Consider the following 16,579-nt stretch of genomic DNA (forward strand, 5'->3'; position numbering starts at 1 on the left):
AAATAGAGGAATATAAATAAAAGTAAACAAAATCACGTTGTATAATTAAATTTCATGCTCTGTCGAAATTAAAAACACGATAACAACAGCCTTACTCTTCATAATATATCATGCTTCCACAATTATCAAAGAAAGATCTGGACACTACCGTGACTATTGAAAATTCATTTTTGTTCTTCCCCATTTTAATTAGCCGAAACCTTTCAAAATTCTTACACTTAAAAAAAAACGAATCGTCATATGTCACGACACACTCTCCTCCTTCAAACCTTATTACGAATACAACACTCCATTACATTATAAATAATGTTTTCCAAAGTAAAACGTAATTGATTTGAATAAAACGAATTTTTCAACTGCTCTCTCAATTACTGGGGAAGAAGCCTTTGAATTGTTATTACAAACGTGAGCCCATAGTTGAATACTTTCTCTTGTACTATGACACTCCTCGAACAAAAGGTAATAACTCCTCCGCATCTCTTTCTGCTCCCTATTCTCTTCGAATAAAATCCTTCCTCTGCATTCTTATGTTTTCAGGCGAGTGACGTGGGTCGGCAAGCAGTATAAAAGCCATGGATGGAGCCCCTCCAAGTTACCTGCCTAACAACCCATCCTTCTTGCAAGATCCTTGGAAATCTCCACAGTCTTTCAGTCCCATTTCTAATACCGCCTTTGATGAAGCAGCGGAGGACAAGTCTTGCGGAGAACCGCAAGATTTTGACTGTCCCAGGTCACCTGGAGTGGACTTGAATATCAATAGTTTTAGCTTCTCGCCGGTAGACATGGAGCCACTGACCAGTCTGTTCTCTTTCAGTACGTGTTCGTCTCCCTACAAGTAAGACTTGATTTAGATAAACTCAGTAGAATACAAGATTAATATGACTTTTCAGCTTTATTTGCTATTTTATCATTTTTTATTCCTGGCCCCTTTTCGGTTGGAAAATTTTTATTGAAATCGGTCAGAGCTTACAGCGAAAATGAAGTGTGGTTCTATGTCAGGATGATTATTTGAACTACGTTTTGCATACAGAATGTTGAAGAATTTGAAAAAAGTTTCTATAAAGAATTTTGCTGCATTTTTCTATCTGATTCACAGTGGAATCACGATAAACTGTTTAAGATGAATAAGAAGAAAAGGCTTTCTTTTATTGATGACTTTATTATATGCGTGTAAGTATTAAAATTTTCTTAATATTCACTCAGCAGTATATAAGAATAATTTCATTTTTCAATTTCAAATAAGATTATATTAATTATCATGATAGAGTAAAATACCTTTTATTACTAGTTTCTAATGCTTCCAGAGCATACTTATATTATCAGGTCCATACTTATATATGGTCCTTATATTATCAGGACCATATTATAAGGTCCATCCATCCTTTATTATCAGGTAAGTGAAAAAGAATAAAAGGCTTCTTAGATTCATTAATGATTCTAAGCAGAAAAAAATATTGTGAATTATTGGTAAGCTTTTTTCTTTAAAATTTTTTTTTATGTTTCTCTAGTATGTGGTTAAAGCTAAAGCTAGATTTTGATTCAATTAACTTTCAAATAAGTAATGTATTTGGAGGAACTTTTTAGTTCCTACATATTAGGAAAAACTGAAGAATCTATGAACTCTTCTCAAAATGAAATCTTCTAATTTTTGGCCTTCTTTGTAGCATTTTAATCTCAGTGGAATCAAGCATTACTGGTGGTTTCAAACATTTAAATCTTTTATCTCGGTTTCTTAAGATTTAAAGGTTCATTATTACTTTAATAAAAAGAACAAATAATTCCGTTTTTGCTCCTACATTTGAAATAAAAGAAAGTGTGAACAATTCGAACAATTTTTCTTCCAAACAACTTTTTGAAAAAAGATTTTGACCAGTTTCTTTTTAAATATCAAAAATTACAAATAAATAATACTAGATTTCTTTTCTTTTTTAGAGAGGGGTGGGTGGGTAGGTCTGGGAAATAAAAAGAAATGTAACTATTTAATATTTATATTCTAGGTTTTCAAATAACAAAAAAATTTGCTTATAAAAATTTCGAACAGTTAGATATTAACTTTATTCTTCTATCGACTCCCTTTTGTAGGATGCACGATAACTACTTAATCTTTCGCTGTCTTTAGATAATAAGGGTAACTAAACATGAAATTTGTTCTCCAAATTTCCAAACCATATTAACATTTATGTTAATTGTGTGTTAACAATTATGTTAATTAGTGTTTTCTCCAAAACCACGCACTCAGCCTATCTTAATGAATTTTACTTCAAATCATGGAGTATTCGACTCCGAAGTACAGGCTGGAAATTACACTCTTAATTTCGTTAATGTAAAGAGCGTAATGGAGAGGTAAAAATATATATATTAATCATTCTATTTAAGAAATTAAGAGTTGCTTATGGAGTTACATGCGTATGTTTAATTTGATCAATATTTTTCATTATACCAGAGAACATAGCTGCATACTCAGTGCAGCGATTCGACTTTCGCTCAGGAACTATAAAAATAACTAAGTTAGAATTCCAATTTTAATGGCTTAAATATTCCCTTTTTTTTGCAGGAAAAAAAAGTCGTAATAAACACTTCCTTGGGAAAATAATGAATTCATGGTTAAGATTTCAAGATAATTATTTATAAATAATAATTTGTAATAAATTCAGTAGTATTTTCAAAATAATTATGTAATATTTTGTGAAGAGTGAGGTCTTAAATTATAACTGATGATATGGTCTTGATTTTTTTTAACTAAATTCTGCGAAAGACCTTTCGTTTATACAAATCTGGAGTATATTAAATTAGTTATGGGTCAAACCTTCTTACACCTGCATTACGAGTAAGCCTAACGAATGGTTGCTGGTTCAAGTATCATCTAACTACGGTCCAACTAATAATCAATCATATTATATATTGAACTAAAGATAGACTAATAACAATCAACTGCGGCTCAATTAACTGTATTAATTACAGTCATGTTTCTTCTAAATGACACATCAGTCTATGGAAACAAAGAAACTTGGCTCAATTAAAAATACAAGCCTTGAAAATGCTAAATTATATGTGTTCTGAATTTATCAATATCCATAGTCAAAAAATGAATGCCTATATTCAAGTTAAAGTTATAAACACATATTTCAAAATTACAAAACACTGATGTGTGAATGAAGCTGTCGAAATTGATTATTTGTTTGTTACTGAAGCATCATAGAGTAAAATAAAAGAAAAAGACACGCTCTTTTTTTTTTTTATCATTTTCTTAAAGAAAAATAGTTAAAAAAACTGAAAATTAAAAAATATTAGCCTGATTTCCTGTGAAAAAGTGAAATTTATTTTAAAATTCTATTTATTTATATTATGAAACATTTTGAGCTCCTTTTAACTATCACGTTTCTCATACTGGAGAAATTGATTCCATCGCGTAGAATATAAAATAAGTTTAAATTTTAACTGAAATAAAAAGAGTAAATTTTTCAATTCATGGTATTTAGAACAAATCGTCATATTTGCTTAACCTTCAAATGTTTTTGTGTTTCACTGTTTCTGTATAAAGACGTTGCGTTTTTAATAATCTTCTCTTAATACGCAAGTCTTAGCAAATTAGTTCGAACACTTTTACAATGAAGATAAAGGTTATTTATGAATATCGCTATAATAGCAGGGCCAACCATTTAGTATATAATGAAATCCCAAATGTGATTTCTGAATGACCGAGACAAGAAAGTTAATCACAACATTCATTGCGTTTTTTTAACTGCAGTGTGAAAGAAGTCTGAAAATGTCAAACAAGTTCTTAACTTTTTATAGGTCATCCTCATAATTTTAATAATCTTTTTTCATATTTTATATTGTTAATATCACAAGAATATATATATATATATATATTTTCTTTAGTAAATTAACTTAACACTGAAAATCACTTTAATGTTTAGGTGCTTACTCCACTGAATTCATTGAAGATCCGTTCACTCTATGCTGTTACATTTAGTTACTAGGTATTTAAACGAAGGGGTTTAATTGATCGAAATAAAAATAATGAAATTATACCAAAATTAAATAAAAAGATTAAAAAAATAAAAACTTTAGAAATGATGTTGATATGGTTACTTTTGACCATTGATAATATGCGTGAATAATTCGTAAGAATATGAAATTAATAGGAACTGAAAACCCATTTTCAAACTGTAACGAAATTTCTAAAGCTTATAATAAATATTCACATATGCATATTACTATGCATATATAATATTATATTTATGCATGTGATACAAAGACATATCTTATATGAGAATAAATCCTTTAAATATATTTATATATATATATGTAAAGGACATATCCTCATTTATTGACTGTATTATATGAATGAAAATCATAAAAATAACTGCTCATCGAATTGAAAATTGAAAATTTACTCTAGTAATTACAAAAATAATTCGTGTTCTATTGGTTTGGAGTATAAATAGAACACGACTCTAAAATACTTTTATGTGGGTTTAGTCCTTAAAAAGAAAAACAGTTTTGCTACTTTTGGAGAATTTTTCTAGTTTATTTTGCTCTGAAGGAAGATAATATATGTTACTAACTGGTAATTGCTTTTATTTAGAGAATATTCGGGTAAAGATTACAAAAGTCATGACACAAATGATGTGTATGTTTCTATGAAGCATGCGTTAGTGCACAACAATGGAAGTCCTGTCAATGGCTCAGCGCCTTCACAAACATTTGCTGGTCAGCTTTCTCCACTTGGAGCAATGTCGCATAATATTTATAATCAAGGCTTAAACAGAAGTAAGCATTTTTATGACTCTTACTAAACGTTAAAATCATTTTCATGCCTTTTTTTATGAAAAAATTCCATTAGAATGCTATTAAATTTTAGTGTCATAACTTTTTGCTCTACTTTAAAGCCATTTTAAGTTATTTACAGTTAAAACGATTTCTTCCTGGATTTATGTTTACCTGATACAATGGAAAAACAAGCTTTATCAAATATAGCCATTAAACTCAAAAATTCACTGTTATATTATTGTTCATGTAATTACTCAAAATAATTTTAGAAATTCTAAAGATTTGTAGAATATATTAAGATTCATGCTTATTCTTCATAATAATTACACTGAAACACTGCAATATGAGTTAAATGGTAAATGAGATAAATTTTTCACTTACTTCCTTTTACTAATCTAAGTTACTATGACTAACAGTATCATGCAGTTCATGTTTTAATATATTTTGCAAATGATAATAGAAGTGCGATAAAAGTAAGAGATTGTCAGATTGACTAACATTATTAAAAAAGTCATAAAAGTCACTACTTCCAAAATAAATGTTATGTAATAAAGACTATCTTATAGACCTTATGGTTCATCTAAACGTTAAACACACCTCTATCTCTAGTTTTTTTAGTTGAATTCTAGAAGGTATATGCGTGTCTTGCATGTGTTACGGTAACTTGGAGTTCACTCATTTGTTAGTATGTTATTTTATGCCTTACTTTCAATGCTTCGCGGAGGTACATACATTTGTCTCGAAGATACATACGTTTATTCCATGTGTTAATGTAACTTGGTGTACATTTATTTGCTAGGAAGATATCTTATGTCATACATTTTGTGTTACTCATTTGTTAATTTATATAAGTTTACTTTATAATGAGTTAATATAATAACATAATAATGCACTTTTTTATTCACAAATACAGTACTAAATTGCGCAAAACATTTCCTTTTAAAATCTCGTCTAGCTTCTTAAAATTGTTGTTTTTAATTCTTATTCAGTAATTGTTTTCTTAAAAATTTTCATTGTTATTTAAACCATCTGATTTTGTGTGCAAGTGATATGATTCATTTTATAGTGATCCAAAATTCAAACCATTATAAGCACAAAAGCAATTCATATTAGTTATGCTATAACAAGTTATTAAACCTGCTTCTCGTACTTTTTATATCTAAAAATATGATTCTGCACAAAAAAATATGCAATAACACCATCTGAAGCATTTTAAGCCGCATAGGCATAAAAAAATAGTCACTATTATTATATAAATTTTTTTTTTCCAATATTTATAATAATGATGAATGTGTGTGTTTTGGCACTCTACAAGCCAGACCGTTTGACCTACTTCTACCAATCTGGCATACATATATTTCAAAGTTGGAATGTGCCCCTTGAAGCGACTGGGGCCGCGGTGGCCTGGTGGTAAGGTCTCGGCTTGTGAGCCGTAGGGTTTCAAGTTCGTGACCCGATTACATCGAAGAAACGTCGTGTAAGGGGGTCTGTTGCACGTTAAATCCGTCATGACCAAACGTCCTCCCGCTGGTGTGGTGTGGTGTGGTGTGGAGTGGAGAGGGGGGTGCCAGCTCAGGTGTCGTCCTCGTCATCTGACCGTGGTTCAAAATTAATGGTCCATCCCAAAATAGCCCTAGTGTTGCTTCAAACGGGACGTTAATATAACCAAACCTTGAAGCGACTTTTTAAAATTTTTAATGAGAATTTTAATTAATTAAAAATTAAGCAAAATTTCGACGTTTTTTCTCGATAATTTCAAAAAATATTATTGCACAAAAATGATTTTTGCATCAAGTTGAAGTTCGAAAAATTATCATTTTTAATGATATCAATATTTTAAACTATAAATTAGGTTCCCCCTTTTTTAATGAATTTTTATAAAGTATTTTAAACATATTTTTCAATAATTTATTTAGCACAAAATAAAAATGGAATTCAGCCTGCACGAGCACATTACGCGTTCATTGAAAAAAATTTTAAAAAATAAATTAAATATTACTACAAACCTAGAAATGTGTATTTTTCAACACATGTCTGTATAAAATGAAATAAATAAGAAATATAGTATTTTCTAAAAAATAAATGCAAGATAAAATTTTATATGATCTTTCACAATATCTACATTTTTGATTTTGTAAATCAGCTTTATTTAAGACTAGCCGCTTTTGGCGACCAGCCGGTTCGCCAATCTTAATGCTCTTTAAAATTTTAATAATTAAATATTTTACGTAATTCCTACTTTAATAGCTTCTTCATCAAAATATTTTAAAACTTCAAATTTTGATAGTCATGCAATTCACTCATAATATTATAAAGGCCTTCAGTCATAACGTAATATGTATCTCTAATTTTCTGTTAGATCCCGTAGAATTTATGCTTTAAATTAAAGTGGAAATGATTAATCTGCAATTAATATAATAATATTTTTTACTGAAACAAAGCATTTTTTATATAATTACTGAAAAAAGAGTCACTGAACATTAAAACCTTATGGGCACTAAAGAATATCTTTCTTTATTTATATAATATCTCAAGAATTTGTCAACAAAATTTTCTCAGATTCATCATGAGCAGGTCGATTAATTAACAATGTTTAATTTTAAGTGCATCAAACATTAAGAAAATAAACAGAATCGTTTGACATAATCGGTCGAAAAATATTAAGCCTAACCTCATTAGAGTGGGAAAAAAAACTGAAGCCTTACTTATTTGGCGGTGGGGAAATGAAGATTTTTTTGGTGGAAAAGTTAGTTCTTAATTAATAATTAAAATTCTAATAAAAATTCAAAAAAGGAACCCAGGTGCACATTCCCGACCTCCAAGGTATACATGTATCAAATTTGGTAGCTGTAGGTCAAATGGTCTGGCCTGTAGAGCACCAACACACACACACACACACACACACACACACACACACACACACACACACACACACACACACACACACACACATAAACACGCACACACACACACACATTGAGCTTTATTATAAGTATAGATATAGATAAACATGGCTTAATATAGATCCTTTCAATTCAGGGTTCAACGGCTAATTTGTAAACCTTTAATAATAAAAATACATGTATTGAAATGGTCTAAATGAAATAAATAATTATATTTTATAACTTGAGTCAATAAATGTTCTAATAAATTACGAATGTTTAGCTTTTATCTAAATCCTCTGTTCTGTGAATCATATTTAACAAAATATTATTGAGACACTTCTATTTTAAATAAAAAGAGTTGCATTCCAATCAATTAAATCCACTAAAACTGATTTATTAATGAAAATTTGAATATCACTGTTTGATAAAAACGGGCGATTTTAAGCCATTTCATCGACCGTCTTAAAGATGATACCCCAATCAGCACCCAAATTTGATTGGTCTAAGATTGTGAAAATATTGATTGTTCTAAACTATTCTATTCAAAAATTTATAAATCGATCAGATTTGATAGCAGAAGACAAAAACGTTAATTTATTTATGTAAAATTTGAAATGTCAAAGATATTTCGCTGAATATGATTCCTTAGGACAAAAGGACTGTATAAACTTTAGACTTCTTAATTTTTTGAAGTATAATTATAGACCGAAACAAAATATTGTTATTCACGTCATTTAAATCCTTGTGATAGTAAAACTAAAAAGTGAATTTTATTTTGATTCAGAGAAATTATAGTTGAACAATTCTTGAGATATTACATAAATTATGAAGATTTTTTTGTAGTACACATAAGAATTTCAATGCAGCTGAACAACTCTGTTTTCATTACTCATATTTTTAAAAAATACTTGGTTTCAGTAAAACATGTTTTTTATATTAATTGCAGTTTAATCATTTCCACTTTAACTTAAAGTTGAAATTTTACGGCTGCTAAAAGAAAATTAAAAAGATAACATGGTACATTATGTTGTAAGGCCTTTATAATAGTATGAGTGAATTATATGGCTATCAAAATTTGAAGCTTAAAAATATTTTGAAGAAGCTATTAAAATACAAAGATTTAATTGAAACTTTTAAAGAGCATTAAGATTGGCGAACTGGCTAGTCGTCAAAGGCGGCTAGTAAAGAAAGAAATCTAAGTTTGCGCACTATTTGTAGAGAAAAATTCGACCACGGAAAAATATTTGTTGATGTTGTATTGATCATTATTAAACTAAAAATGTTCGCTTGTGGAGATTTCATTTAATCTCACTCTGAGGAGAGTTATAAATTCTTTCTCAGAGACAAATATGTTCGGAAACTTGAATATCTTTGAGTAACTTTAATTCCGGCTTCATGTACAGGCATCTTTGAGGATAAATACATGTATCATAAAAAGAGAATTCACTATCACATTGCAAACGTAACTGCGTGTGTCGTCTGTGCGTAACTGCGTCGTGACATGTACGTTTTTTTACTCTAAGATATGACGAGATGACCTTTTTTTCTGTAATACCTGTAGTTGATTTCAAAATTAATTCGATTAGCTGTACTAATTCTTGTTACGTGAGTACAAATTGAATCCATTCCTTATTCAAAATTATGTCTAGCTCCTAGATTCAGTTTTAAAACAACTTACATAAGTATTTTTCCTCATATTCATAAGTTCTGTAATCTGCAGACTTTCCATGCGATATTATATACAGAATTTGTTATATCTTCAATTAGATTTTTTTAAACCCTGGAAAATGAATGAGATAGAAATCTTAATCTTTAATCAGAACCTCATTATCTAATATAAACTAAAATCGAGTTTTCCTTTTTCATAGACATATCTCTAGAGCCCAACATATGCTCAACAGTATCTCCGGGTCATCCTTTATCTTCTCAAAGTGTTCCTGTATCTTCTTCAGTTACATGCAATGGTTATCCTCAAATACAAGTATCTGGAAGCGGAAGCGTTGGTGGAGGAAGCGGAGTATTTTACACAGGAGACTTCACTGCAGCTCCGGCTTCTGTACAAAGTCATGGTGCAGTTTTTCCAGCAGCCATGAGTGTCAACTTGTCAATGAACATGACTATGGGTGTACCCAGTTTTGGTGAGCACTTTGTTGGTACAGCTACGTCATCAGTGCCTACAAATCATGTTCAGTGGACAGCTTCTCATGTTCCATCTTCACATTATAGTTCAAATGGAACGCCAATGGTATCCAGTTATGGGCAGCCAGTGCAAGTAATTTTTTCATTCCTTTTTTTAAATTTACATTCTTGATCAATAACTTTCTCTTGTAGTGCAACATGGGATCGCCTTCTTAAAGTATTTCTAAAAATAAATATTCCTGTGTGTTATGCAACCAAATGTTTTCCACTGGTAATAAGAAAATCCCTAAAAGTATGAAAAATTTCCAATGAAGTTTTCTCTTAGCAATGATATTATTGCCTTTGCTTTTTCAGCATTCATATTTTGCAATGAAACCTTTCTCAACTAAGTTTTCCCCAAATTAATTAAAGCAAATTCTTTCTGTAATAAAAACAAATGACTGAAATCTTTTCCATTTACATTTATTCCCAAAAGTTATGAAACGACTTCCACTCTAGCAAAATGGATGATATATTCCTTGATAGTAGTAGTTATAAAAACGGGTAATCGAAGTGACAAAGATGATAAAAATTTAGAAAATACTTGAAAGCAAGCAGAAATTTTTAATAAATTGTCAATATGCATAAATGTTGATTACATGATGGTAATACAGTTTACAGGCACAATAGTATTTGAACACAGGATAAACTAATAGGCTGAAGTCCGATATCCTAGATATTATAGAAACATATACTAAATGTTTTGTACTTCCATGCATTGAAACTAGCTCCTATGAAGAGAACAAGCATATATTTGAATGAAGCACCTATTTATTTGTTGACAGACTTCTTCCAAACATTAACACATATTTGCTGTTCTGATGCCAGAACTATATGTTACATGCCACCCATATAATTTGCTGTATTTCTGAGTTGTCCTGTCCAAGTCCCTAGAGCAGACAGACGAATAATCATGCATGGACATAATTTCAAAAGTGATAGCGTTATGTTTATAGAGACCTAAATGTCGATGCACATCAAAATCCTGAACATAATGAGTCTGGGCAATGCAATTTCCTCTTTTTATGGTATTATAATGTACAATAAAAGTGTACTGTACAATATCACATGTTTCAAGTCATTTGCATAGATTTCGGATGAAATCTATTCCAAAAACTCGCCAAAGAAATATATAGTTCCCTGCCAAATAAAAGTCCTTTAACTCCCCCCGTCTCTAATATAAAGAAAATTTACAATTATATCATTTATTTGAGCAGCGTTTTTTATTTAAGGGGCATAGTTGATAACTTTTGATAGAACAGTTTCTTGATTACTCTACAGCTTTTAAATTTTTATGCTCTGTTTTATTTTTATGTTTCAGCTCCAAGTAAAATTTACGAGAAAGCGAAAGAGCTTGAATTTTTAAAAGTATATTAAATGCAGAAATAATATTTTTTATATCTCAGTAGCTATAGTAATAATAATAATGTTACTTTGTTCAAATGCTTCAATGTTCCTTTTTTAATTTACCAGAGACCTTAAAAAGAAAGGGTTAAACCCTTTTCCAATAATCAGGGAATAAAAATACGCTTCAAGGATATGCAGCGAAAAACTATAAAATACAAATTCTAAACTTACAATAAAAGCTTTTTTAAATAAACTTTTTAAAGTTTTTTTTATTAACTTTAATATTTTATTATTTATCTTTTGGAAAATGTATATTGCTTAGTTCATTTATTATTGTCATATCTCTAAATTTCATTTAACAAATTCTGTTACAGGTGCAATACAATCCTTCGTCTCCAACACATCCTACTCAAGGTGCATCTGGCACATATACTTTCACTGCAGAGTTTCGACCAGCAGATTCAATGTCATTGCCATCTGTGGAAAGGGAGTTTTCAAATTGCAGCTCAGGCTTGAAAACGATGTCAGGGTCTTTCTATCCCTGTAAACATCCCTCAGTAACTGTAGAATCAAGTCAAACAAACGGTTCAGTCATGTTTAAACCGAAGCCTCGAACTATTCCTACTGGTCGAGCAGCATGCTTTCCAGCTGGTCTAGCTACTGAATCTCCTCCAATACCATCACCTTCACCGTTGGATCCAGAGCCTGCTACAATGAACGAAGATTCGAATTCATCTGGGAAGTTGAATCTTTGTCGAATATGTGGTAAAACTTATGCAAGACCAAGTACACTCAAAACGCACATGAGAACACATTCTGGAGAGCGACCGTATCGATGTGCAACATGTCATAAATCTTTTTCCCAGGCTGCCAATCTAACGGCTCACATACGCACACACAGTGGAGAAAAGCCATTCAGGTGTCACGTCTGTGACAGAAGATTTTCGCAGAGTTCCTCAGTTACGACTCATATGAGGACACATTCTGGAGAAAGACCATACCGTTGCTACATGTGTAAAAAATCTTTCTCGGATAGTTCAACATTGACCAAGCACCTTAGAATTCACAGTGGTGAAAAACCGTACCAATGTAAATTGTGTCTTTTAAGATTTTCACAAAGTGGGAATTTGAATAGACACATGAGGGTACATGCAGGCTCTGTCTGAGAAATTGGATATGATGTAATAATGTGATGGTGAATTATTTATTTGTGTACATAACAAATAAAATTTTTACTACAGCTTCAAATGGACTAATTTTTCAAAAATATGTAGAAATCTAAGTAATAAGTATTTTTTCTACAATTTGTAGCATTCAAAGATTTTGTAATTATAATGAGTTTCATTCCTTCAAAACAATTTCTATAGACCAAAAACAGAAGAATAAAATAGAATATAAAAACATCCATTGAGTAGAAAAATAATGTGTATCGTAATGCTTCCATTTAGAGAAATTTATTTTGTTTAGTGAAGCCATATTAAAATAGCCCCTTAAAAATCAAGTTTGTCTGCATAGTAAAGTGAATTAAATCAAAAAATATTTTTTTTAATCCATTTACATTAATTTCATAAAGTGCAAAGAAAATTTCTACAACGTTTGATTCCATTGCGATTAATAATGGGACAAAACAGTATAAAAGCACTGCAACGTAGCGCTTGATCCTTTTTGCATAACAATCATGGCAATTGAATTTTTTAACTTATGCCTTCACAGGCTTAATATTTTTATTAATAAAAATAAAGGAATTAATGCAATGCAATGATTTCAACGCTATTCTTTGTTTAAACCTCAGAGTATTAAGACTAAATTTCAAGAAAATTAGTTGATGTCTGCAAATTACTGTGTAGAAAAAAAAACACGAGAGGAAGAGAATGATTTTCAGTTATAAGAACAATCAGAAAAAGTGATCGAGAATCAGTAGTTGAAATTTATTAATGGCTGAAATAAGAAAAATTTAATCAGAAAATCTCAGTGATGTTAAAATTATGTTGTTTAGAATTACTTTAATATTCTTCTCGAAACATTGCTCGAATTCATATTCGAATTGTTTGAGGATTACATTACTTTCTCTATACTTCGTATGCAAAAAAGTAAAAAAAAAAAAAAAAAGTTCCTCTCTTAGTTGTGATTTTACTAAATTATTAAGTTTTACTTCTCTTTATTTTATGTCAATTATTATTCTCAGGTCTTACCATACAGCTATTCTGAGTTTAGCAATGGAGAAATGAGATTTAAGCAATGAAAAAAGTAAGCAAAAATAACAATTAAAAAATCTGAAAAATAAACTTGGTAGAAGGGAGAATCTGAGAATACATTTCTCAATTTTTAGTCTAACCTTTTTTCAAGTGACGGAAAGTTCATTATATCTATCTATCTATTTATATATATATATATATATATATATATATATATATATATATATATATATATATATATATATATATATATATATATATATATAATTTAAACAATTTATTCCCTAATTTTTTTCTTAATTCAACCCATATTAATTTTAAAATGTTTTCTTATTTCCTGATTCAATTCCACCTTTTTTATTTAATTACTGCTACACGCGCTCTAGAAAACTATAAAATCAGCGGTTCTCACGCTCCGAGTGAAGGGATAAAAATCCTTAATGTTTGCTGCATTTTTTAAAAAAAATATCTAAATTTCCCTCACCTAAAACCACACGTGTAAAAGAAGTCCCTTTCAGAATCTCACGGTATATAATCAATGGGGAAAAATATATGCAAATTGTTATTTGAAGCAAATTGAAAATTGTTATTTGAAGGTATGTGCTCGAGATTGTGATGATTTAAAACAATAAAGCTCTCACGGCTACGCTACAGTGAAAAAATTTCGAAATTTTTGAAGAGCAATGCCCACTTTTTTCCCTGTGCAAATTGATCAGCACTTTGAAAAACCATAAATGACGTCGGAGCGATACATATATGAGGAAAATTGACGGTGTTAAACATTTCAAAAGAAAAACATTCTCATGAACCAATGGGAATACAGAGAAGGTACATTCAGGAATTTAGTTCAATTCACAAGAAATAACAATAAAAGCACCAATCACAAAACTCTATTGGCAAATTATTACAAAAACGAAAGATTCGGACGAAGCAGTGCGAATTTATCTGCGAAATCATAAGTTAAGAAGAGGCACATGTGCAGTAAAAATTGTATACTGTTCGGTTAAAAAATTTGAACTGATCATTGACATCTGATTTTGATGATAAAATCATCTGCCGGTAGTTTGTTGCTTTCTTCCGTTCATTTTTTAGAATCCCCTGTTCTTACTCCGACGGATTTTCATTTCTGAGGTATCCAAAATCTATGGTATATACATAAAATCACGAGATTTGTCAGACTTTAAAGATGCCATAAAACGTCAAATTATATAGATTTCTTCTGTCATGTTACGTTCGACATTCTTGTCAACAATATCCGCACGCAAAGATTTATCATCTGTGAAAGCGGGCGAGTTGAAAACTTGTAATATTAATAAAAGATTTTCCTTATCTCTTTTTTGTCATTGACGCTTTACAATACTCGTCTTTGCTAATGTTTTAAGCCGCCTCTTTTCGCCATACAGGTACCTTTCCAACGCCATTTTTGGTTTTTTAAATATATTGATAAATTTGTAGAAGAAAAAAAAAAAAAAAATTGAACTTTGCCATTTGAAAGCTTTTCATTGTAATGGACCGCGATAACTCTGGGTTTTATATATATATATATATATATATATATATATATATATATCAAGAGCATACCTTCGAATAACAATATCTGAAATTTTTTCTCGATTGAATGAGCGTACAGGCCGCTAGAGGTTCATATGTTAGGGAACCTTGTGTGTGTGTGTGTGTGTGTGTGTGTGAGAGAGAGAGAGAGAGAGAGAGGTATATTTTTGCAGATTTTAGGCCGACAAGAAGACAGATTTGGAATTCAATTTATTTTTTCATGGGATGACATAATTTATTCGTGGAGATTACCAGTGGAATTCCTCCTTTCTCACTGGGACACAAGAAAAAGAACTTGACAGTTTTCACCCCCTCAAAGCTATTAATGAGAGATTCATAAAGAGATTTCTTTGACACTTGTCGATTCAATAAAGGGAATCTGGGCATCTTTGAAAGGAATGACGTGGACGATAAGGATTTTTATCCCTTCGCTTCCACCGTGAGAATTGTTATAGTCATTAAAATGTGTAGAGTGCATTTAGAAATAATTAAATAAAAAGATTGGATTTGGATCAGGAAATAAAAGAAAATTTTAGAACAAAGTAATTTGAGCTTATTTAAGAAATAATATGAAATTAATTGGGATTTAAATTAGATTAAGAGATATCATTACATGCATATATATATATATATATATATATATATATATATATATATATATATGCATGCATGCATAATGATATTTTAAACTCTAATTTCAATTCTAATTAATTTTCAAAGTTTTATCGTAATACAGCCTTATTTTTCAGTTTCTAAAATATTCTCTTATTTCCTGATACTATTCCACTTTTTCTATTTAATTAATTCAAGAGAAGCTTTGTCAAATGCTTTAGTCAACGGTTCCCACACTCCGAATAAAGGGCTAAAAATTGCTGATCTAAACAAATTCTTCTGAAAGATCCCTATGCTTCCCTTACCTAATTCGACGCGTATGGTGAAATGCGTATCGAAATCTCACAGTATATAAGCACTGACAAAAATACTTTCCTTCTCTTTTAGCTTTTCCTCATTTCGTATTGTGACGTTCTGTGCTGTGCTCGTCGCTTCTGCTTGTACAAAAAATCATGCCTTCCGGGATGGAAATAAAATGAAGTTAAAAATTCAAAGTGTCTTTTATGTCTTTGGCCACGACTCTGCTTTAATATATATATATATATATATATATACACTCATGTCCAAAATTAAGGTCACAAAAATATTTTTCAAAGTAATTCAAAATGGTTACCAGTAAATTTTAAACAAATTATATTTTATATATTGTGAAGGAACGGTAACACGACATTAACCTTTGTTGTGGGAAAAAAATGTTGTTTAGCATTAGTTTTTGAGGAACTACTGAAATTAGACCGTTTAGGCATTTGGGAATTTTGCCTGCAATTTTGTGAATATTGCATTAAAACAAAAAAATTAACCTGTTTCCAATGAGAATGAGTTCTCATAATCGTTTAGACGACTCCTTGAGATGGAGAGCCGTTAGCAGGCTTGAAGCTGGGCAGTTTCAAGCGGAGGTGGCTCGATGGTTACAAGTAGCACCGAAAGCGGTATCCAGGCTGTGGAATCAATTCCAAACAAATGGTACTGTAACCAGGAAGGCTGGCCAAGGCCGGCACAGAGCAACGACGCCTGCATAGGATCGCTATTTGGCAT

General features: G+C 30.5%; 1 protein-coding gene across 1 annotated transcript; it reads left to right on the forward strand.

Annotated features, from left to right (window-relative positions):
• The first annotated feature begins 572 nt into the window (after positions 1–572).
• Positions 573–12,352, forward strand: LOC129958948 (protein glass-like). Its single transcript, XM_056071702.1, has 4 exons — positions 573–835; positions 4,592–4,776; positions 9,530–9,933; positions 11,561–12,352. Exons 1-4 carry the CDS (start codon positions 573–575, stop codon positions 12,350–12,352), a joined length of 1,644 nt encoding a protein of 547 aa, XP_055927677.1.
• The last annotated feature ends 4,227 nt before the right edge of the window (positions 12,353–16,579 follow it).

This window comes from Argiope bruennichi, chromosome X1, assembly GCF_947563725.1.
Source record: "Argiope bruennichi chromosome X1, qqArgBrue1.1, whole genome shotgun sequence".
Taxonomy (NCBI): Eukaryota; Metazoa; Arthropoda; class Arachnida; order Araneae; family Araneidae; genus Argiope; species Argiope bruennichi.